Consider the following 21,071-nt stretch of genomic DNA (forward strand, 5'->3'; position numbering starts at 1 on the left):
AGGAAGCATATGCTTCCAAGCTGAGACCTTGATGCATTGCCAACAAAACACTTGTTTCTCCACAAACCCCGGAGAAAACAGAAATCTCCCATTTCTGTCAACGTTCTCTTCCATACCTGAAGAGAACGTTGACAGAAATGGGAGATTTCTGTTTTCTCCAGGGTTTGTGGAGAAACAAGTGTTTTGTTGGCAATGCATCAAGGTCTCAGCTTGGAAGCATATGCTTCCTGCACAGTAGACAAATGATTCCTGGATATTGAATTGGAACACCCAACAGTTGGCATCTTGCCTAGCATTCCCCGCGGTACACATTATCCTGATCCACAAATCACAAGGACAGGGTGGAGGTGCAGAGAGCGCATGTGCGGGGCGAGTGACTGTGATTTGTTCCGGGAAAGGCAGAAACAAGGGGTGATGAATCCAGCAAACGGACGAAGAGATTCACGAATATATTCTGTTTGGCCGAAATCGCGAAAAAGAAAATCTGGCCCGTCGACAACGCTGAATGGAGTCCCAACTCTAAGCTTGATACTTCCAGGTAACAGCCGCCATCTTTGTTGGGACGCTGGATGGAAAAGCGTGTGCGCAACCGCCATCTTTGTCGGACCATTGGAGGGAGAAAGGCGCATGCGCAATCGCCAACTTCGTCGGGCCGCTGGAGAGAAACGTGCATGCGCAACCGCCATCTTTATCAGGCCGCTGGAGAGAGAAAAGCACATGCGCAGCTGCCATCTTTGTCGGGCTCCTGGAGAGGGAGAAAAAGAAAACAAAGCGCATGCGCAACCGCCATCTTTGTAATGGTCATTGACGAGGGAAGTTTGCTGTCTATTTCTTCAGAATGGAGACAACCTGTTCTTCAGGCTGCATGGGCCTTTCATGCTAATGAAATAAACTAGTGAGGTAGAGTGGCGGCACAAAAGGGTAGGAAGCAACATCTGCTATTCTCAATCCGTTTGCCGCACGGAATATCCTGCTTCGTTTCTAAAGAGCTGACGTTCACTTTAGTCAGATGAAGTCTCAGGGCAAGAAGTAGAGATATCATTCTCGAATTGAGGAATTGCCGATCACAACAAGAGGTAAAATGTAGTAGGTAGTATGTGTGGTCATACTGGGGAAGCGGGACTGGACTGATAAACTCCTTTCATTGAATGTTAGAAACAGAAGATTTATACACACCAACGGAAAACCCAGAGAAATATTTGCCTTTTCTCAATGTATGCGCTGAACCAAAGTGTTTTTTCTCCCCAAAATTTCTTCACAGACCATTAGGAGAGGTATTGCCATCAGCAAATTCCAACCAAACTAAAATATTGGACTTTGTAAGCATTAAACTTCTTCACCAGTCACTGCATAATTTTTTTCCCAACATCCACCCTGTAGATCTTCCAAAATCTTAAATCTCTGACTTGTAATTATTTTATGATTGTCTAACAGAAAGTTTTCCTTTCCCCACCTTGTATAAAATAGTCATAATAGCTGTAACTATTCTTCCTCAATCTTGTTCTTACAACCTAATCTTTCAAATAAAACTCATCATTCTTAGAAACATTCTGTTAAACTGCATCTGCCTCCTTTCATCCTCCACAATGTATGGTGATCTCTGGTTTGCACAGGCTCAGACGCTTTGTGTATCTGTGTGTAACATCATCATGCAGCAATAATTGCATATTAGCATCATTCCATTCCCTGGGGATTTCCTCAACTATGAGTTTTTACTCTGACTTTAGTCCTTCTGATATTGAGTCATACAACATGGAAACAGGCTCTTTGGACAAGTGAATCCATGTCAACCATAATCTCAAAGTAAACTAGTCCCACCAGCCTGTGGTTGGCCCAAATTCCTCCAAACATTTCTTCTTCACGTACTTACCCAAATGTCTTAAATGTTGTAACTACCTGCATTCACTTCCTCTGGAAGTTCATTCCTCACACAAACCACTCTGTGTAAAAAGAAAAGTTGCCCTTCATGTCTTTTTTAAAATCTTTATCCTCTCATATTTAAAAATATGCCTCCAAATCTTGAAATCCCCCACCCTAGTGAAAAGATACTTAGCCAGCTTCTACTTATAACTCAAACCCTCCATTCTTGGCAATATCCTGGTAAATCTTTTCTGAACCCTCTCCAGCTTAATAATATCCTTCCTATAACAGGGCAACCAGAACTGGACACAGTTCCCCAGCAGAAGTCTCATCAATTTCCTGTACAACCTCAACACGATGTCCCAACTCCTGTACTCAGAGACCTCAGCAATGGAGGCAAATGTGCTGAATGCCTTCTTAACTATCCTGTCTGTGCAAACGTTCTGGAAGGGGCTTTGCAATTTCCTCCCAAACTTCACAGAGTGTCCCAGAATACAGTAGGTCAGGATCTAGAGATTTATCCACCTTTGTATTTTCTAAGACCTCCAGCACTTCCTCTTCTGTAATGTGAGCTATTTTCAAGACATCAGTATTTATTTCCCAGAGTTCTCTGGCCTCCATTTCTTTCTTCACAGAAAAAACTGGTATGAAATATTGATTTAATATCTTTTCCATCTCCCAAGCTTCAACACAAAGAAGCCCAACTCATTCCATTATAGCTCTCTTGTTCTTAATGTATGAATGTCAGTAGAATTTCTTTGGATTATCCTTAACCTTATCGGCAAAGGCTATCTCAATCCTCTTTTTGTCTTCCTGATCTCCCTTTTAAGAATGCCCTATCCCTCATAGTATACTGTTCAAGAAATTCATTTGAACCCAGTTACTTCTAGCTAATATATGATTTTTTCTTTATTCTCAACTAGAATCTCAATATCTTTATCCATCTATTGTTCCCTAGTTCTACCAGCCTTATCTTTCACTTGAACAGGAACATAATGACTCTCGTTACCACACTTTTGAAAGCCTGCCATTTATCAGGTGTCCCCTTACCTACAAACAGTCTACTCCAATCAACTTTTGAAAACTCTTGTCTCATACCATTAAAATTTGCCTAACTTTTTATGGAATGCATAAGTATTTTAAAACTAATTGAATTATGATCACTGGACCAAAAGCATTCCCCTACTATCACTGCAGTCACTTGCCTTGCCTTCTTACCCAAGAGAAGGTCAAGTTTTACTTTGCTAATAGGAATATTTCCATATTAATAAATACATTCAAGAACATTTTCTTTAACAAATTCTTCACCGTGTTAAACCTTTAACATTGTTGTCCCAATTAATGTTTGGAAAATTAAAAACACCTTATTATTGTTACTTAGAACATTACAGCGCAGTACAGGCCCTTTGGCCCTCGATGGTTTTACAGGTCGGTGCAACAATCTGAAGCCCATCTAACCGACACTATTCTATTTCATCCATATGTTTATCCAATGATCATTTAGATGCCCTTAAAGTTGGCAAGTCTACAACTGTTACAGGCAGTGCATTCCATGCACCTACTACTCTCTGAGTAAATAAACTACCTCTGACATCTGTCCTATATCTATCACCCCTCAATTAAAGCTATGTCCTCTCGTGCTATCCATCGCCATCCAAGAGAAAAGGCTTTCACTGTTCACCTATCTAACCCTCTGATTACCAATTAAGTCGCCTTTCAACCTTCTTCTCTCTAATGAAAATAGTCTCAAGTCCCTCAGCCTTTCTTTATAAGACCATCCTCCATACCAGGCATCATTCGAGTAAATCTCCTCTGAACCCTTTCCAATGCATCCACATCCTTCCTATAATGTGGTGACCAGAACTGTACACTATACTCCCAAGTGTGGCCGCACTAGAGTTTTGTACAGCTGCATCATGAACTCATGGTTCTGAAACTCAATCCCTCTACCAATAAAAGCTAACCACCTTCTTAATAACCCTGTCAACCTGAGTGGCAACTTTTAAGGATCTATGTACCTTGACACCAAGAACTCTTTGCTCATCTATGTTGCCATTATCATTAGCCCAGTACTCTGCATTCCTGTTATTACTTCCAAAGTGAATCATCTCTCACTTTTCCACATTAAACTCCATTTGCCACCTCTTAGCCCAGCTCTGCAGCTTATCAGTCTGAGGGACGTAGATCTGAGATCTCTCTGCACATTTGTTCCTCAATTTCTCTTTGACTGTTGTACTATAGTGCAATCCCATCAAGTTGATCATTCCTTCCGTATTTCTAATTTCAACCCATATATTTTCACTGGACGATGTTTTAGAAATGTGTTCTCTAGTTACAGTAGTAATGTTTTCCTTAATCAAAAATGCCCACCCCTTCCTCTTTCTTTCCTTCCTTACTTTTGTTCCTATAGCTTCCAAAACCCCATTGAGCTGCCAGTCCTGTCCATCCCTCAGCCAAGTTTTGGTAATAGCTATGATGTCCCAATCCCATGTTCCCAAATGTGCCCTGAGTTTATTAGCCTGATCCCCCTTGCACTGAAATAAATGCAGTTTAAATGTTCAGCGTTAATTCATTCCCTGACTTGCTCTTGTCTGTCTTTTCTAATTAACTTGTACTTTTCTGATTTAGCACATTGTTTGTTTAGTGTTTACACTGTTACTTGGGATCCCTTCACACCCCTTCTTTTAGTGTCCTGTAGTAGAAATAGCAAATATCTCCACTAGGCTTTTGGTCTCTTTCCAGTTCAGGTGAAACCCATCCGTTTAGAGCAGGTCTTTGCTGCCCCATACGAGATCCCAATGATCCAATAACCTGAATCCCTAAATATTACACCACCTCTTCAGCCACTGATTTACTTCATTTATCCTTTTATTCCTTCCTTCAGTCAAGCTACTACTTTTGAGGTTCTGTTTTTTAATGTTCTACCGAACCTCTCACTGTAAAGTGTTTATCTTCTCTCTGCCTATGTCATTCCTACCAATGTGTACAATAGCCTCTGGCATCTCATTCTCCCCTGTAACAATATGCTTCAAATGTTTTGAGATGTCCTTGATCTTTGCACCAGGAAAGCAATGTACTTTGCTGGATTCATGCTTACTGCTGTAGAATCTCATTTGTGCCTGTGACAGAAGAGTTCCCCATGACAATTATTCTTCTAAATTTTGTCAAACTCTGACAAACATAAGATTAATTCCTGATGCCCTAGGTCTGAATATGGCTCTTCTACTTCCTTGTGAGAGATCAGTCTTTTCAACAATACCAAAAACTGAATACCTGTTTGAGAGAGGAATAGCCACAGGAGACTCCTGAACTACCTCATTACCTTTACCTGTCACCCACCTATCTGACTGATCACTTCTCTAAATCTACTAGCCGTCCTGCTGTATGTCTCTTTTCTGCCTTCAATGGCATGAGCCTAAAAAGAAGCAGCTTTCAGTGGCATCTTGTCACTAAAATACTCTACCTTTCCTTACCCAAAGAATTAATATTAATTGAATAAAATTGAATGCATTGAATAAAAAATAAATACATCTTGAATAAAATCAAATACATAGCTGGACAATTTAAATTAAATATCCTCAAGTAGCCGAACAGGCAGCTTTCAATGCTAGAACATAGAACATTGTAGCTCACAAACAGATTTTCTTGACCTCTTCTATTCGCTCATACCCTCTAATCCAGGCAGTATCCATGTACACCTCTTCTGCACCCTCTTCAAAGCCTCCACATCCTCCTTGTAATGGGGCGACCAGAATTAAATGCAGTACTCCCATGTATGGCCTAAACAAAGTCTCATAAAGCTGTAACATGACATCCTGACTGAGGATGTTGAAACAAATCCCACCTGTCAAATATGGGCTTGCCTGATAACTGTTCATCCCAATTAACATTCCATAGTGCCTGCCTAATATTGATGTAATCTTTTGCCTGCCCACAAGGTCCTGGCATCGTTTTATTTGTAGCTATCTTAAAACTTCAGGAGTTGTGATCACTGCTTCCAACATGCTGTTGTGCTGACAGGTCAGTTACCTGGCCAGGCTCATTGGCCAATACAAGGCCTAGTGTGGCCTATCCTCTCGTTGGACCATCCACATACTGTGTCAAGAAACCCTCTTGGATATACTTAACCCTTTCTGCCTCCTCTAAGCCTCTTGTTTGAAGGGAGTCCCAGTCAGTTTTGGTGACTTTAGAGACACCCACTGTGACCACCCTGTGGTGATTGCATTTTTCCGTCATCTGCATTGATATTTGTTCTTTAATGTCTCTGTCTCTGTGCCATTGGGGTCCGATAGTATAATCTCTGAGTGATTGCATCCAGTTTACTTTTGAGCTATACCATTATTGCCTCAACAGATGAGTCCTCTGACAGATGTTTCATCTGACTTCCATGTGTAGGCCTCTCCAAAAGTTCAGTAAACAACTGCAGTCTTGAAAAAAACTCTCCTGGGTGATTTTTTAAAAATTATTTCACGATGTTTTAAAAAATAATTGTCCCACACGTATAACTTTTTTAGCGTATAAATTTAGAATAAAAAAAGCTTGAACTGTGCAACTCAAAGGCATCTCAAAGCACTGTAAATGCAACTTTATTTGAAATTTTTTGTTTTTTATTTTGAGTTTTTGACTATAAAAGAACCAAAATGAATCAAAGTAATCTTATATTGCTGAAATATAATCATAAGAAATCTGGAAGTAAGCTTGCAGTTGCTTCTTAATAGTTCGTAACTGTTGGGGGACTCAGGTCCGAGATTTGAACTGATTTGGAGGATGAAAGATCCCAGCAGCTTTAAACACTGCCGATTAGTGTTCTAAATCTTTAAACAAATTTTCTCACCTGCGTTTTATTTAATTTTGGTCATTTGTGGTTGGTTAAATTGAAAGTGAGGGAAATGGGTCTTAACGTTGCTAAAGGGGTTCTGAGGTCAGATAACAGAGGAAGAATGTACTTTTTAGAATTAACAAATAGGTTAGAATTGGGTTTAACCAGGGACAAAAGGAAAGCTGGAATTGTAATGGAGTTGGTCAAGCATTTAGGTGTATCAGATAAACAGACAAGGGCAGTAGAATTAGAAGACGTTAAATTGCAATTGAGGCAAATGGAGTTATAAGATAAAGAAAGGGAAAGAAAATTCTTAGCTGAGTGGACAGAAAAAACTGGAGGGCTACTTGCCCATGTAACTTATTGCTCTCCAAGAAATTGGAAACACCCTCGCTCAAAGGTACCTTTCTCATATGAAACATATTCACAGTAAAAGAAAGAAAACAACCCAGGGAGATTATCAGCCAGAAGAAGAAACACACAGAAGAAGACAGTGGCTGTGTGGTTTTGAAATGAAGTTGATGTAGGGTTAATAAATGTCTTATTGGAACCTGAATGGAGAGCTGCTGAAGGAGTTATGCGATCTCGGCTTGCTGCAGAGACCAGGCCTCCAATCCTTGGCCTCACCTGATGCCGGTGGCCGAGTGTTGAGACATTGGAGGAGGAGGAAGCGCGGTAAGCTGGCAGGAGTTTGTGCTAGGCTTAAAACAAACTCTAGCTGGCCAGCTCCCCCTGTACATTCTGCTCTCCAATGTCTGCTCCCTGGACAAAAAAAAATTGGACTGCACCTGACTGGCAGGTTTCTGAATGTGAGTTCAGATACTGCTGCGTTCTTGTTTTCACTTAAACGTGGCTGAGCAACAGAGTTCCAGACACTGCCATCCAGCTAGATGGGCTCACCTTGTTTTGTGCTGACAGGAATGCAGCAGGGGTGCAGAGTGGGTCTGTGTGTCTACATCAACTCAAGATGGTGCAAGGACTCTGTGCTAGTCTCTAGTTACTGCTCATCACTGGTGGAGTTTGTGATTGTTAGATTTTATTTATCATGGGAATTAACTGCTGTTCTTATATATATTCCTCCCAGTGCTAATGCTAAGGAGGCACTGTGTGAGACTGCAGAATGCGCTCCCTGATGTTTATTGTTGCTGGAGATTTCAACCATGCAAATCTCAAGTCTGCGCTCCCTAAATTCCATCAACATGTGGACTTTGTATTAACAAGATCAAGCATGTTCCCCGCTCTCATCACAAATATCCCCAACACATACAAGGCAGAGCTCCGTGCCCACCTCAGCTCCTCAGGCCACATCTCTGTTATGCTAATCCCAGCCCTTTCTGCTCTTCAAGACTGTGTTGAGCACAGTGACTGGCACATGTTCAGGGAGACGAAACCGATGGTGAATCCATCAACTTAGAGGAGTACACAGTGTCTGTCATTTGCTATATTAGCAAGTGCATTTACGACGTCACTGTGTCTAAGACCATCTTACCACAACCAGAAGCCGGGAGTGACCACAAAGGTGTGTACACAGCTGAGGACCCATGATTATGAATATATTTGAGCATTTGCTGACACTTTAGAGCTTATAATACTATGTTCTGTGAGAGGTTCCATGGCTCATTTCTCCTTCACGTCTGCCTTCTCTGATCACCTCTGTCATTCTTTAACTACCTCTCTCTAGTAACTGGTGTATGTTAAATCTGCTTAGTATTTTATGTTAATTCTGCTGAGTCTCTCTAAATGAAGTTTCCAGCTACCCATGCCCTGAACAAGTGCTGCTGACTTAACAATTTTACCTTCCTACGGTCTGTTTCACGATCAAGAAATATTTCTTTGCTCTGTGCTATCATCCATCTTCTTTGTCGTTGTAAGCACATTAGCACAGAATTGGATTCCTCTTATTTGTCAATTAAAAATGTAACTCCATCTCCCTCTGTCAGCAGATATTTCCTTTCCTTCTGAGGATTTCTAGTATTTGCACTTTGATATCAGAGTTCCAACAGCCAGACCAATACACAGCCACTTTATTCAGATAGTGTAAACTGTGGAAGTCAGCCTCCATTTTTATTGTGTGATTGCAATATGGAAGGAGGTTATTTAGCCATTGTAGCTCTTCCCAGTCTCATGCTGTTTTCTTTTTCATAGCACAGCTTTTTTTCTCTCTTCAGATACTTTTGAGTTGGACTGGAGATGGAGCAGAAGTTGCAGAGTTAAATTCCAAGGATGTTGGAATGCAATCAGACCCAGCAATTTTCAACATGAAATTTAAGGGAGGTAGGTTCACCCAGATGTTGATGAAGGAATCTATTCCAAGTCAAAATCACAGAAGATGAACTCCCTCCAAGCTATGTGGCTTGGAGGTCGTGGTTTTCCCATGTAGCAGCTACTGTTATCTTCCTAGGAAGTTAGGGTTTAAGATTTTCTGTCAATATTCTAGTTGAACTGCAGATGAATCTAGTCCATCACTTTGATCCATTCTTGCTCTTTCGCTGTTCTCCCATTGTATCTTGCATGCAGAACATATCCAGACTTGTTTTAAGTTAACCAGCAGATATGTGGGTTCTCTCCCATTCCCTTGATTTTAAATTCATTTTACTTGATATTTACAGGGAAGAATTTGTAATCCAACTGAATGTCACACCAGGATTTGATGTAAATGGTCAATTCATCAGGGCATTAGCATCATTCTCATTTCAAAATGGATGTGAAAATCACCACTCACAGCACAGAGAAGCCATGGAAATGTGGAGACTGTGGGAAGGGATTCAATTACCCATCGCAACTGGAAACTCACTGGCGCAGTCACACTGGGGAGCGGCCATTTAGCTGCTCTGTATGTAGCAAGGGATTTACTCAGTTATCCCACGTAATGACCCATCAGCATGTTCACACAGAGGAGAGAGAATTTAAATGCTCTGATTGTGAAAAGAGCTTTAAAAATCAATATGCACTGACTGAGCACCAGCGAGTTCACAACAGGCGTGTGCCATTCCGCTGCTCCCAGTGTGGGAAGAGCTTCAGGACATCATCCCAACTACTGAGACACCAGCGAGTTCACACTGATGAGAGACCTTTTAAATGTGCAGATTGTGGGAAGTGCTGTAAAAGTTCAAAGGATCTGATGTCCCATCACCGGGTTCACACTGAGGACAAACCATTCAGGTGCTCTCACTGTGGGAATGGGTTCAGGCGATCGTCTGACCTCACCGTACACCAGCGAGTTCACACTGGGGAGAGACCGTTCACCTGCTCCCAGTGTGGGAAAGGATTCACTCAGTCATCCCACCTGCTGACGCACCAACGAGTTCACTCTTCAGAGAGGCCATTCACCTGTTCTGAGTGTAGGAGGGGATTCACTCAATTATCCACTTTGCAGAATCACCGGAGAATCCATTCTGAAAAGAGGCCATTCACCTGCCCTGATTGTGGAAAGGGATTCACTCGGTCTTCCACCTTGTTAAGGCACCAGCGGGTTCACACTGACGAGAGACCTTTCAAATGCACAAACTGTAAAAAGTCTTTCAAAAGTTCTGGGGAGCTTATGTACCATCAGCGTGTTCACACTGATGAAAAACCGTTCAGATGCTCTCACTGTGGGAATGGGTTCAGACGATCGTCTGACCTCACCGTACACCAGCGCGTTCACACTGGGGAGAGACCGTTCACCTGCTCCCAGTGTGGGAAAGGATTTACTCAGTCATCCCACCTGCTGACGCACCAGCGAGTTCACAAGGAACAGCAGGGCTAGGTTTCTGTTGTAGCTGCTGCTGATCATCACAACCAGGACTGAATGATTTTCATTCAGAAACAGGGGGGTTGGTGGGTGGTTGATCCTGATTTCAGTTATCCCAATTAGATAATGGTAACCCACAACATCTCTCATTCGTTTGTGAGTGGACCATCATATCTGAAAATCTCATTTTTAAATTGGAATTTATTCAGGATCAACATTGCACTGAAGATGAACAAGAAACTAATTTATAGTTCTTATGTATTGACAAGAAAAGTTGTTAATTGAGGATGCAGCTATGTAAGCTTGGAATGTTGTGAATCTCCCCCTGATCTGTTTGTTAGACATGATCTTTAAACCTGTCAGATATTGAAGGAATTCCTCTTCAAGTAACCTCCCAACAGTTGATCACCTCAGGCACCTCCCTGTTCTGATAGGTACTCACCCATTGATGCTGGTTTGCACTGACTGACCTGTGGCATCTTTGTTCCTTTTGTGAAGTCAGTGTGCCCTGCTGACCTGCTAGATAACTCTAATGACCGCTTACACATTTCTATAGAAAACCTGTCTGTCCACATGTAACTGTAAGTTGAAAGCAATGTCTGTGGCATGCTAGTGTCAGCACATAGGAAAGATTATACACAACACAATAGGATCAGCTTTGGAGAGGGTGCAAAAGAGGATGTTGCGTGGACTGAATTAGCTATAAGGAGTGTTTGGACAAGTTGGATTGTTTTCACTCCTGTTTTGGAAGCTGAAGGGTGACCTGATAGAAACATATAAAATGTATGAGAGACATGGATAGGGTAGATAATCTGAGAATTTTTCCCAGGCAGTAAATACCAAGGGGCCTGGGTTTAAGGTCAGAATCAGAAAGTTTTTTTTTGTTTACACACAGTGGTAGGTGCCTGGAATATGTTTCCGGGGAGGTGATAAACATTGCTATTGTTTCTGTTTCTAAGAAACATTTAGCCAGCACAACAGGCTGGGATATGGAGTGTGTGCTGGCAGATGGGATTAGTTTTGAAAAATCAGGACCAATGGGCCTGTTCCTGAGCTATACTGCTCTGTGTTCAATATAGTCTCATATCTTGGTGATTTTGTTTCGGGAATTCAGTCTTTCCTATGTACAGCAACTTGAGGCTTAATGAACAGCAGAAATAGGAGCAGGAATCCATTTAGACTTTGTGTTCCAGCTCAGTTCTATTTTCCTGTTTTACCCCATTTCCTTTTAGTCTGTACATAGAAAAAATGTACAGTGGAGTAGTGGACAGTGTGGAAGAATGTTGCAGGGGACTTGGATAAATGGAGTTCAATGCAGCTAAATGTGAGGTGATTCACTTGGGAATCTTTGGACTTCCTGTTAATCTTCCCAAAGATGTCCAGGTAAGGTGAATTGACCATGCTAAATTGCCCATAGTATTCAGGGATGTGTAGGTTATTGGTCCGGGGTAATAGGGTAGGGGAATGGATCAGGTGGGTTACTCTTTGAAGGGTAAGTGTGGACTTGTTGAGTGAAAGGGCCTGTTTCCACACTGTAGAGATTCTATGCTTATATAAAATTTTATATAGAAGTGCGAGTGGTAAAGTACCAAGATAAAAAAAAATGGTTTCAGTGGAACACTGTTATTCAGGCATGTGTTTGAGTTAACAATCTGAAAGCAGTTCTCTCCAAGAGAGAAACTACACATGTATAGTGTGTATGGGCAAGGATCCAACAGATCAACCAAACTGGAGAGATGCAAGGAGATTTGCATCATGAAAAATCTGTAGAAATGTGGGCATTGTGGGATGGGATACAAATACCTAGACCAGCTGTAACAAGCCCTTTATTTAAAACCAGGTGGAAACAGAAATGCTGTCATCTTAAAAACTGTGAGAATGGCAGATGCTGTAAAGCAAATGAAAAAATTGCTGGAAAAGCTCAGCAGGTCTGGCAACATCTGTGGAGAGAAATCAGAGTTAACGCTTTGGGTAAAGTGTGCCTTCTTCAGAACCTTCTGTGACATTTCATTCAATTATTGTCTGTCATCGTGGAGAGCAGATCCCTGATGCCTTCTCCAAAAAGAAACTGCTTGTGCAGTGGCACGAGGGTGGCATTTAATCACTTTAAATACAAGAGGGAGCACGAGGCTTTGAACGTTGAATTCACATTGAAAGAATTAACAAACTTCCCTCCAGGATAAACATGTCCCATTGCAGACAAAGATGGACACACACAAATGGACACATAGAGATACTTGGACAGATTCATAGAGTAATACAGCATGGAGACAGACCCTTTGGCCCAAACTGCTCCATACCCACACAGCTATTTTCAATTGCCTGCATTTGGTCCATATTCCTTTTAAAAAACATGTTAAAGAGATACATGGATAGTTTAATGTTGTTATCGTACCTGCCTCAACCAGTTTTTATGGCAGCCCATTCCATATACGCACCACTCTCTGCGTGAACAAATTGCCCCGACTTTATGCATTCACCTTATCAATGCTCCTTATGATATTATACACCTCAGTAAGGTCAACCCTCATTCCCCTTCGTCACAAGGAATAAAGTCCTATCTTGACCAACCTCTTCATAGCTAAAGTTACAAGAAGATATTGCCAGGACTAGTTAGACATAACTCTACTTTGCATTCTTTCCTGTTTGGCTTTCTTGTAATAGGGTGACCAAAATAGGGTGCCTCATCAACGACCTCACTGTACATCATTTACAGACAGACTTACAACTCATTTGTAGAAATTTTAAAACTGATTATAGGTCAACTTGCACTTTTTATGAAAATCCCAAATTCACTTGTGGGATAAATTTGTGTCTGTTAAGCCTGTGTTCCTTTGTCTAAATAAACCTGTTGTTCTGTGTTCTGGCTTCTGAAGGATTGAAACTCCAGCTTTGTTTCTGTGTACATTTCAAATCTGGGTTCCGTGTATGAGGTCAGAAGACAGCGGGAGGCAAACATAGTCTAGGCTAGACCTGCTGCTTGTGCTCACACCTCCTACCCCGAATCCCAAAGATGACTTTGCTCCAGGTAGAGGGGCTGGGAGTTATCTGGATGAGCTGGAATTTCAGTTAAGAGGGACCCTTGAATGACAGGCAGAATCTGATATCTCATGCTCAGTCCATATGGCAAAAGAGACTGTGGCTGAGTAACTGTATTTACATACATTTGAATCAATAAAAGGGTCAGACAGAAACAGTCTCCTGCATAAGTTTTAAAAAAACATTTTTGCCCTTAAAAGTAGTTCTAAACAAACGTTAATTGCTAAAATATATTTTATTCATAAAAACTCTAGTATTTATACATAAAAGAGTGTTTCTGTCTGTCACTGTGTGTGCGAGAGTTTGTGGATAGTGTTTGGAATAGCAATCCAAGTTTTTATCCTTCAATCACCCGTCTCCTTGAAATATCTGTTCTGAAGCAAACTGCAGGAGCAGGGTCTATCCCTGTTGCCAAAAAGGGTGTGGGAGACCATCGAGAGAGATTGGACTAGCTGGAATGGTGATCTTACCTCTTTTATCTGTCTATGTTATACCTTGACTAGTGTTTGTCTCTGTCTGACGTTTCCCCTTTTCACTTTACTTCTCTCTGGCTCTCAAATGCTGCCTGAGCAATAAATTTCCTCTCCCACAAAAACAGCCAGCCTCTCCTTTTGTCTCTTTCTTATTCTCTTTCCCTCTTTCTCCATCTTCTGGTCTCTTTCCCCTGATTCCGCCCTCTCTCTCCTCTGTCTCCTTGTCTTTGTTTCCTCATACTAATTTTTCTTGTTCTTTGGTATTTTTTTCCTCTGTTTTTCTCTCTCCCTCCTCTTCCTTCCTTCTGTCTTTCTTTATCTTGCTGTCTCTCTCTGTCCCTCTCGCGCGTTCTCACAGGCGCGCTCACTCTCCCTCGCTCACTCTTGCGCGCGCTGTTTATTTCTCTTGTGCGCTCTCTTGCACACGCTCGTTCTCGCACAGTAGCTCGCTCTGGTGGCCATGCGCGCTCTCCCTCGTGCTCACTCAAGCACGCGCACTCTCGCTTTTGATTTCTCCAACTGTTCCGCGCGCTCTCGCAAATTTCCTCGCCGTGCCATCCCCCTCAGATACACAGGCGCTGCTGAACACCCTCAGATACACAGGCGCTGCTGAACACCCTCAGATACACAGGCGCTGCTGAACACCCTCAGATACACAGGCGCTGCTGAACACCCTCAGATACACAGGCGCTGCTGAACACCCTCAGATACACAGGCGCTGCTGAACACCCTCAGATACACAGGCGCTGCTGCTGCTGAACACCCTCAGATACACAGGTGCTGCTGCTGCTGAACACCCTCAGATACACAGGCGCTGCTGAACACCCTCAGATACACAGGCGCTGCTGAACACCCTCAGATACACAGGCGCTGCTGCTGCTGAACACCCTCAGATACACAGGCGCTGCTGAACACCCTCAGATACACAGGCGCTGCTGAACACCCTCAGATACACAGGCGCTGCTGAACACCCTCAGATACACAGGCGCTGCTGAACACCCTCAGATACACAGGCGCTGCTGCTGCTGAACACCCTCAGATACACAGGTGCTGCTGAACACCCTCAGATACACAGGCGCTGCTGAACACCCTCAGATACACAGGCGCTGCTGCTGCTGAACACCCTCAGATACACAGGCGCTGCTGAACACCCTCAGATACACAGGCGCTGCTGCTGCTGAACACCCTCAGATACACAGGCGCTGCTGAACACCCTCAGATACACAGGCGCTGCTGCTGCTGAACACCCTCAGATACACAGGTGCTGCTGAACACCCTCAGATACACAGGCGCTGCTGAACACCCTCAGATACACAGGCGCTGCTGCTGCTGAACACCCTCAGATACACAGGCGCTGCTGAACACCCTCAGATACACAGGCGCTGCTGCTGCTGAACACCCTCAGATACACAGGTGCTGCTGAACACCCTCAGATACACAGGCACTGCTGCTGAACACCCTCAGATACACAGATACAACGCAGAATGGCATACTACAAGCCCTTGATGGAACCACTCGGCTAATACAGGATGTTAGGGTCAAAGAACAAACAGCATTACAGCGCAGTACAGGCCCTTTAGTGTCCAGTATTAGACGATTGGTTACATAGTACATTACAACATTATGGAACTGCTCGACTAATACCGCACAAAGGGCCTGTACTGTGCTGTAATGTTCTATGTTGTATTATTCTACAGTACAGGCCCTTGATTGCCTCTAACATCCTTTGAACCACTAGGCTAATAAAGAACAAACAGCATCACAGCGCAGTACAGGCCTTTTATGGAACTACTCTACTAATACCGGACATTAGACCAACACAACACTGAACATAACAGGTGGTACTGTGGTACAGGTCCGCTCATATAATAAAAGAAGTGAGACTCGTAGAACAGACAGCGTTGCAGCACAGTACAGGCCCTTTATGTAACCACTCGTCTAATATCGGACATTATGTTGTATGGTTTAATGTCCGATATTAGACGAGTGGTTTCATAAAGGGCCTGTACTGTGCTGCAACGCTATATGTTCTCTGAGTCTATGGAACTGCTCGGCAAATAAAGGAAGTTAAAGTCCCTGTACTGTGCTGTGTTAACTTCCTTTATTTGCCGAGCAGTTCCATAGACTCAGAGAACATATAGCGTTGCAGCACAGTACAGGCCCTTTATGAAACCACTCGACTAATACCGGACATTAGACCAATAAAACATAGAACATTACAGCACAGTACAGGTCCTTTTATGGAACCGCTCTTCTAATAAAGGAAGTTGGAGTCATAGACAATACAGCATTACAGAGGTCCTTGATGGAACCATTTGGCTAGTAAAGGAATGGAGATTCGAACCGTTCGACTAATACCGGACATTACTGTGCTTTAATGTTCTATGTTATATTGGTGTACAGGTCCTTTATGCAATCGCTCGGCTAATAAAGCATGTTAGACTCATAGAACATTCAGCATTCCAGCACCATTCAGGTCATTTATGGAACCACTCCATTAATACCGGACATTAAACCAATACAACATAAAGGGCCTGTACTGCGCTGTAATATACAATGTTGTATTAGACTACAGATCCTTTATGGAACCACTTGACTAATATCAGACATTACTGTGCTGTGTTGTATTATGGAACCGCTCGGCTAATAAAGGAAGTGAGACTCATAGAACATACAGCATTACAGCACAGTACAGGCCCTTTATGGAACTGCTCGACTAATACCGTATATTAGACTAATACAAAATGGTACATTACAGCGCAGTATCGGCCCTTGATAGAACCACTGGTCTAATAAAGGATGTTAGAGTCAAAGAACAAACAGCATCACAGCACAGTATAGGTCCTTTATGGAACCACTCGACTAATATCGGATATTAGACCAATACAACACAGAACATTACAGCACAGTACAGGTCCTGTGTTGTATTGGTCTAATATCCGATCTTAGTTGAGTGGTTCCATCAAGAGCCTGTACTGCGCTGTAATGCTGTTTGTTCTTTGACCCTAACATCCTTTATTAGCCGAGTGGTTCAAACAGCATTATAGTGCAGTACAGGCCCTTGATGGAACCACTCGACTAATACCGGATATTAGACCAATACAACACCGATCATTATAGCACAGTCCAGGTTGTTTATTGAACCGCTCAGCTAATACAGGAAGTTAGATTCATAGAACATACTATATTAGCCGAGTGGTTCCATCATGGGCCTGTACTGTGCTGTAATGCTGTAAGTTAAACTCACAGAACATACAGCATTACAGCGCAGTACAAGCCCTTTATGGAATCACTCGGCTCATACCGGACATTGGACCAATACAACATAGAACATTACAGCGCAGTACAGGTCCTTTATGGAACCACTCAGCTAGTAGCAAACATTAGACAAATACAACATGACACATGACAGCACAGTACAGGCCCTTTAACTTCATTTATTAGACGAGTGGTTCCATAGAGTCAAAGAACAAACAGCATCACAGCGCAGTACAAGCCCTTTAGCCGAATGGTTTCATAGTACCGGACATTCGACAAATACAAAATAGAACATAACAGCACAGTACAGGCCCTTTATGGAATTGCTCGGTTTATAAAGGAAGTTAGACTCATAGAACATACAGCATTACAGCGCAGTACAGGCCACTCTGCTAATACGGGACATTAGACAAATACAACATAGAACATTACAGCGCAGTACAGGCCCTTGATAGAACCACTAAACTAATAAAGGATGTTAGAGTCAAAGAACAACAGCATTACAGCATAGTACAGGCCCTTTATGTAACCACTCAGCTAGTACCGGACATTAGACAAATACAAAATAAAACATGACAGCACAGTACAGGCCCTTTATGGAATCACTCGGCTAATAAAGGAAGTTAGAGTCAAAGAACAAACTGCATTACAGCACAATGTCTGCGTGGGTTTCCTCCGGGTGCTCCGGTTTCCTCCCACAGTCCAAAGGTCAGGTGAATTGGCCATGCTAAATTGCCTGTAGTGTTAGGTAAGGGGTAAATGTAGGGGTATGGGTGGGTTGGGTTGCGCTTCGGCGGGTTGGTGTGGACTTGTTGGGCCGAAGGGCCTGTTTCCACACTGTAATGTAATCTAATCTAATCTAATCAAGGGCCTGTACTGTGCTGTTATGTTCGATGTTGTGTTGGTCTAATGTCAGGTATTAGTTGAGTGCTTCCATCAAGGGCCTGTACTGCGCTGTAATTCTGTATGTTCTATGAGTCTAACTTCCTTTATTCGGCTAGTACCGGACATTCGACAAATTACAAAATAGAACATAACAGCCGAGCAGTTCCGTAAAGTGCCTGTACTGTGCTGTAATGTTCTATTTTGTATTTGTCTAATGTCCAGTATTAGCCGAGTGGTTACATTAAGGGCTTGTACTGCTGTTTGTTCTTTGACTCTAACATCCTTTATTAGTCTAGTGGTTCCATCAAGAGCCTGTACTGTGCTGTGATGTTCTATGTTGTATTGGTCTAATATCCGGTATTAAAAAGCACAAGCTCTTTATGTAACCACTCTGCTAATACCGGACATTAGACCAATACAACATAGAACATAACATTGCAGTACAGGCCCTTGATGGAATCACTCGACTAATAAAGGTAGTTAGAGTCAAAGAACGAACTGCATTACAGCACAATACAGGCTTTTGATGGAACCACTCAGCTAATAAAGGAAGTTAGAATCATAGAACAGACAGCATCACAGCGCAGTACAGGCCCTTGATGGGACCGCTCGGCTAATACCGGACATTAGACTCGTAGAATATACAGCATCCAGCACAGTACAGGTCCTTTATGGAATCACTTGACTGATAAAGGAGGTTAGACTCGTAGAACATACAGCATTAGAGCACAGTACAGGCCCTTAATGGAACCACTCAACTAATACTGGACATTAAACCAATACAACATTGAACATTACAGCACAGTACAGGTCCTTTAAAGAACCGCTCGGCTAATAGAGGAAGTTAGACTCAGAGAACATACAGCATCACTGTGCAGTACAGGCCCTTTATGGAACAACTTGACTAATATCGGACATTAAACCATACAACATAATACATTACAGCACAGTACAGGGACTTTATGGAACTGCTTGGCAAATAAAGGAAGTTAGACTCAGAGAATATATAGCGTTGCAGCACAGTACAAGCCCTTTATGAAACCACTCGACAAATACCGGACATTAGACCAATAAAACATAGAACATTACAGCACAGTACAGGTCCTTTTATGGAACCGCTCTTCTAATAAAGGAAGTTGGAGTCATAGACAATACAGCATTACAGAGGTCCTTTATGGAACCACTTGGCTAGTAAAGGAATGGAGATTCATAGAACGTAGAGAATTACAGCGCAGTACAGCAGCTTCATGGAACCGTTTGATAAATACCGGACATTAGACCAATATAACATAGAATATTAAAGTACAGTACAGGTCCTTTAACATGCTTTATTAGCCGAGCAGTTGTTATAGACTCATAAAACATACAGCATTCCAGCACAGTTCAAGTCCTTGATGGAACCACTTGACTAATTCGGTACATTAAACCAATACAACATAATACATTACAGCACAGTACAGGAACTTTATGGAACTGCTCAGCAAATAAAGGAAGTTAGACTCAGAGAACATACAGCGTTGCAGCGCAGTACAGGCCTTTTATGGAATCTCTCAACTAATGCCGGATATTAGACCAATACAACATGGAACATAACCACAAAGTACAGACGCTTGATGGAACCACTCGTCTAATAAATAAAGTTAGAGTCAAAGAACAAACAGCATTACAGCACAGTACAGGCCCCTTATGGAACCGCTCGGCAAATAAAGGAAGTTGGAGTCATAGATAATACAGCATTACAGAGCAGTACAGGTCCTTTAGGGAACCACTTGGCTAGTAAAGGAATGGAGATTCATAGAACGTAGAGAATTACAGCGCAGTACAGCAGCTTCATGGAACCGTTCGACTAATACCGGACATTACACCAATATAACATAGAACAAAAAAGCACAGTACAGGTCCTTTATGCAATTGCTTGGCTAATAAAGCATGTTAGATTCATAGAACATTCAGCATTCCAGCACAGTTCAGGTCATTTATGGAACCACTCCGTTAATACTGGACATTAGTCTAATACAACATTGTATATTACAGCGCAGTACAGGCCCTTTATGGAACCACTTGACTAATATCAGACATTAAACCAATACAACATAACACAACACAGCACAGTACAGATCCTTTATGGAACTGCTCGGCGAAGAAAGGAAGTTAGATTCATAGAACACACAGCATTACAGCGTAGCAAAGACCCTTTATGTAACCACTCGGCTAATACCGGACATTAGATAAATACAACATAGAACATTACAGCATATTACAGGCCCTTTACGGAACTGCTCGGCGAACAAAGGAAATGAGACTCACAGAACATACAGCATTACAGCGCAGGACAAGTCCTTTATGGCTAATAAAGGATGTTAGAGTCAAAGAACAAACACCATCACAGCACGGTACAGGCCCTTTATGGAACACCTCGACTAATACCAGACATTAGACGAATACAACAGAGTACATTATAGCACAGTACAGGTCCTTTATGGAACCACTTGGCAAATAAAGGAAGTTAGACTCGTAGAACAGACAGCATTACAACCCTGCACAGGCCCTTTGCGGAACCACTCGACTAATACCAGACATTAGACAAATAAAAGATAGAACATTACAGCACAGTAATGCCTTTGATGAAACCACTCAACTAATAAAGGAAATTAGAGTCAAAGAACAGACAGCATTACAGCGCAATATAGGCCCTTTATGGAACCACTCGGCTAATACAGGACATTAGTCCTACATAACATAACACATTACAGTGCAGTACAGGTCCTTGATGGAACAACTCGGCTAATAAAGGAAGTTAGACTGACAGAACATACAGCATGACAGAACAGTACAGGCCATTGATGGAACAGCGTGGCTAATCAAGGAAGTTAGACTGATAGAATTTAGAGCATTACATCGCAGTACAGGCCCTTTATGGAACCATTCAGCAAAATCTGGACATTAGTCCTATACAACATAGCACATTACAGCGCAGTACAGGTCCTTGATAGAACAACACGGC

The 21,071-nt window shown here is 42.3% G+C and overlaps 1 protein-coding gene across 4 annotated transcripts; it reads left to right on the forward strand.

Moving 5' to 3' along the window:
• Nucleotides 1-404: 404 nt before the first annotated feature.
• Nucleotides 405-13,648, forward strand: LOC140471402 (uncharacterized). 4 transcript variants are annotated; one of them, XM_072567422.1, is made up of 3 exons: nucleotides 405-538; nucleotides 8,848-8,953; nucleotides 9,289-13,648. In XM_072567422.1, the coding sequence occupies exon 3, from the start codon at nucleotides 9,378-9,380 to the stop codon at nucleotides 10,425-10,427; it is 1,050 nt and encodes a 349-aa protein (XP_072423523.1). In that variant the 5' UTR covers nucleotides 405-538; nucleotides 8,848-8,953; nucleotides 9,289-9,377; the 3' UTR covers nucleotides 10,428-13,648. The 4 variants fall into 4 exon arrangements, with proteins under 4 accessions (XP_072423523.1, XP_072423525.1, XP_072423522.1 ...); XM_072567421.1 differs by lacking the exon at nucleotides 405-538 and adding an exon at nucleotides 555-1,076; XM_072567423.1 differs by lacking the exon at nucleotides 405-538 and adding an exon at nucleotides 7,250-7,354.
• Nucleotides 13,649-21,071: the final 7,423 nt, after the last annotated feature.

This window comes from Chiloscyllium punctatum, unplaced genomic scaffold (genome assembly GCF_047496795.1).
Source record: "Chiloscyllium punctatum isolate Juve2018m unplaced genomic scaffold, sChiPun1.3 scaffold_72, whole genome shotgun sequence".
NCBI lineage: Eukaryota > Metazoa > Chordata > Chondrichthyes > Orectolobiformes > Hemiscylliidae > Chiloscyllium > Chiloscyllium punctatum.

Excerpts from the sequence above, each read along its gene's own strand:
- LOC140471402 (XM_072567422.1), top strand. The coding sequence starts at position 9,378 with ATGGATGTGAAAATCACCACTCACAGCACAGAGAAGCCATGGAAATGT.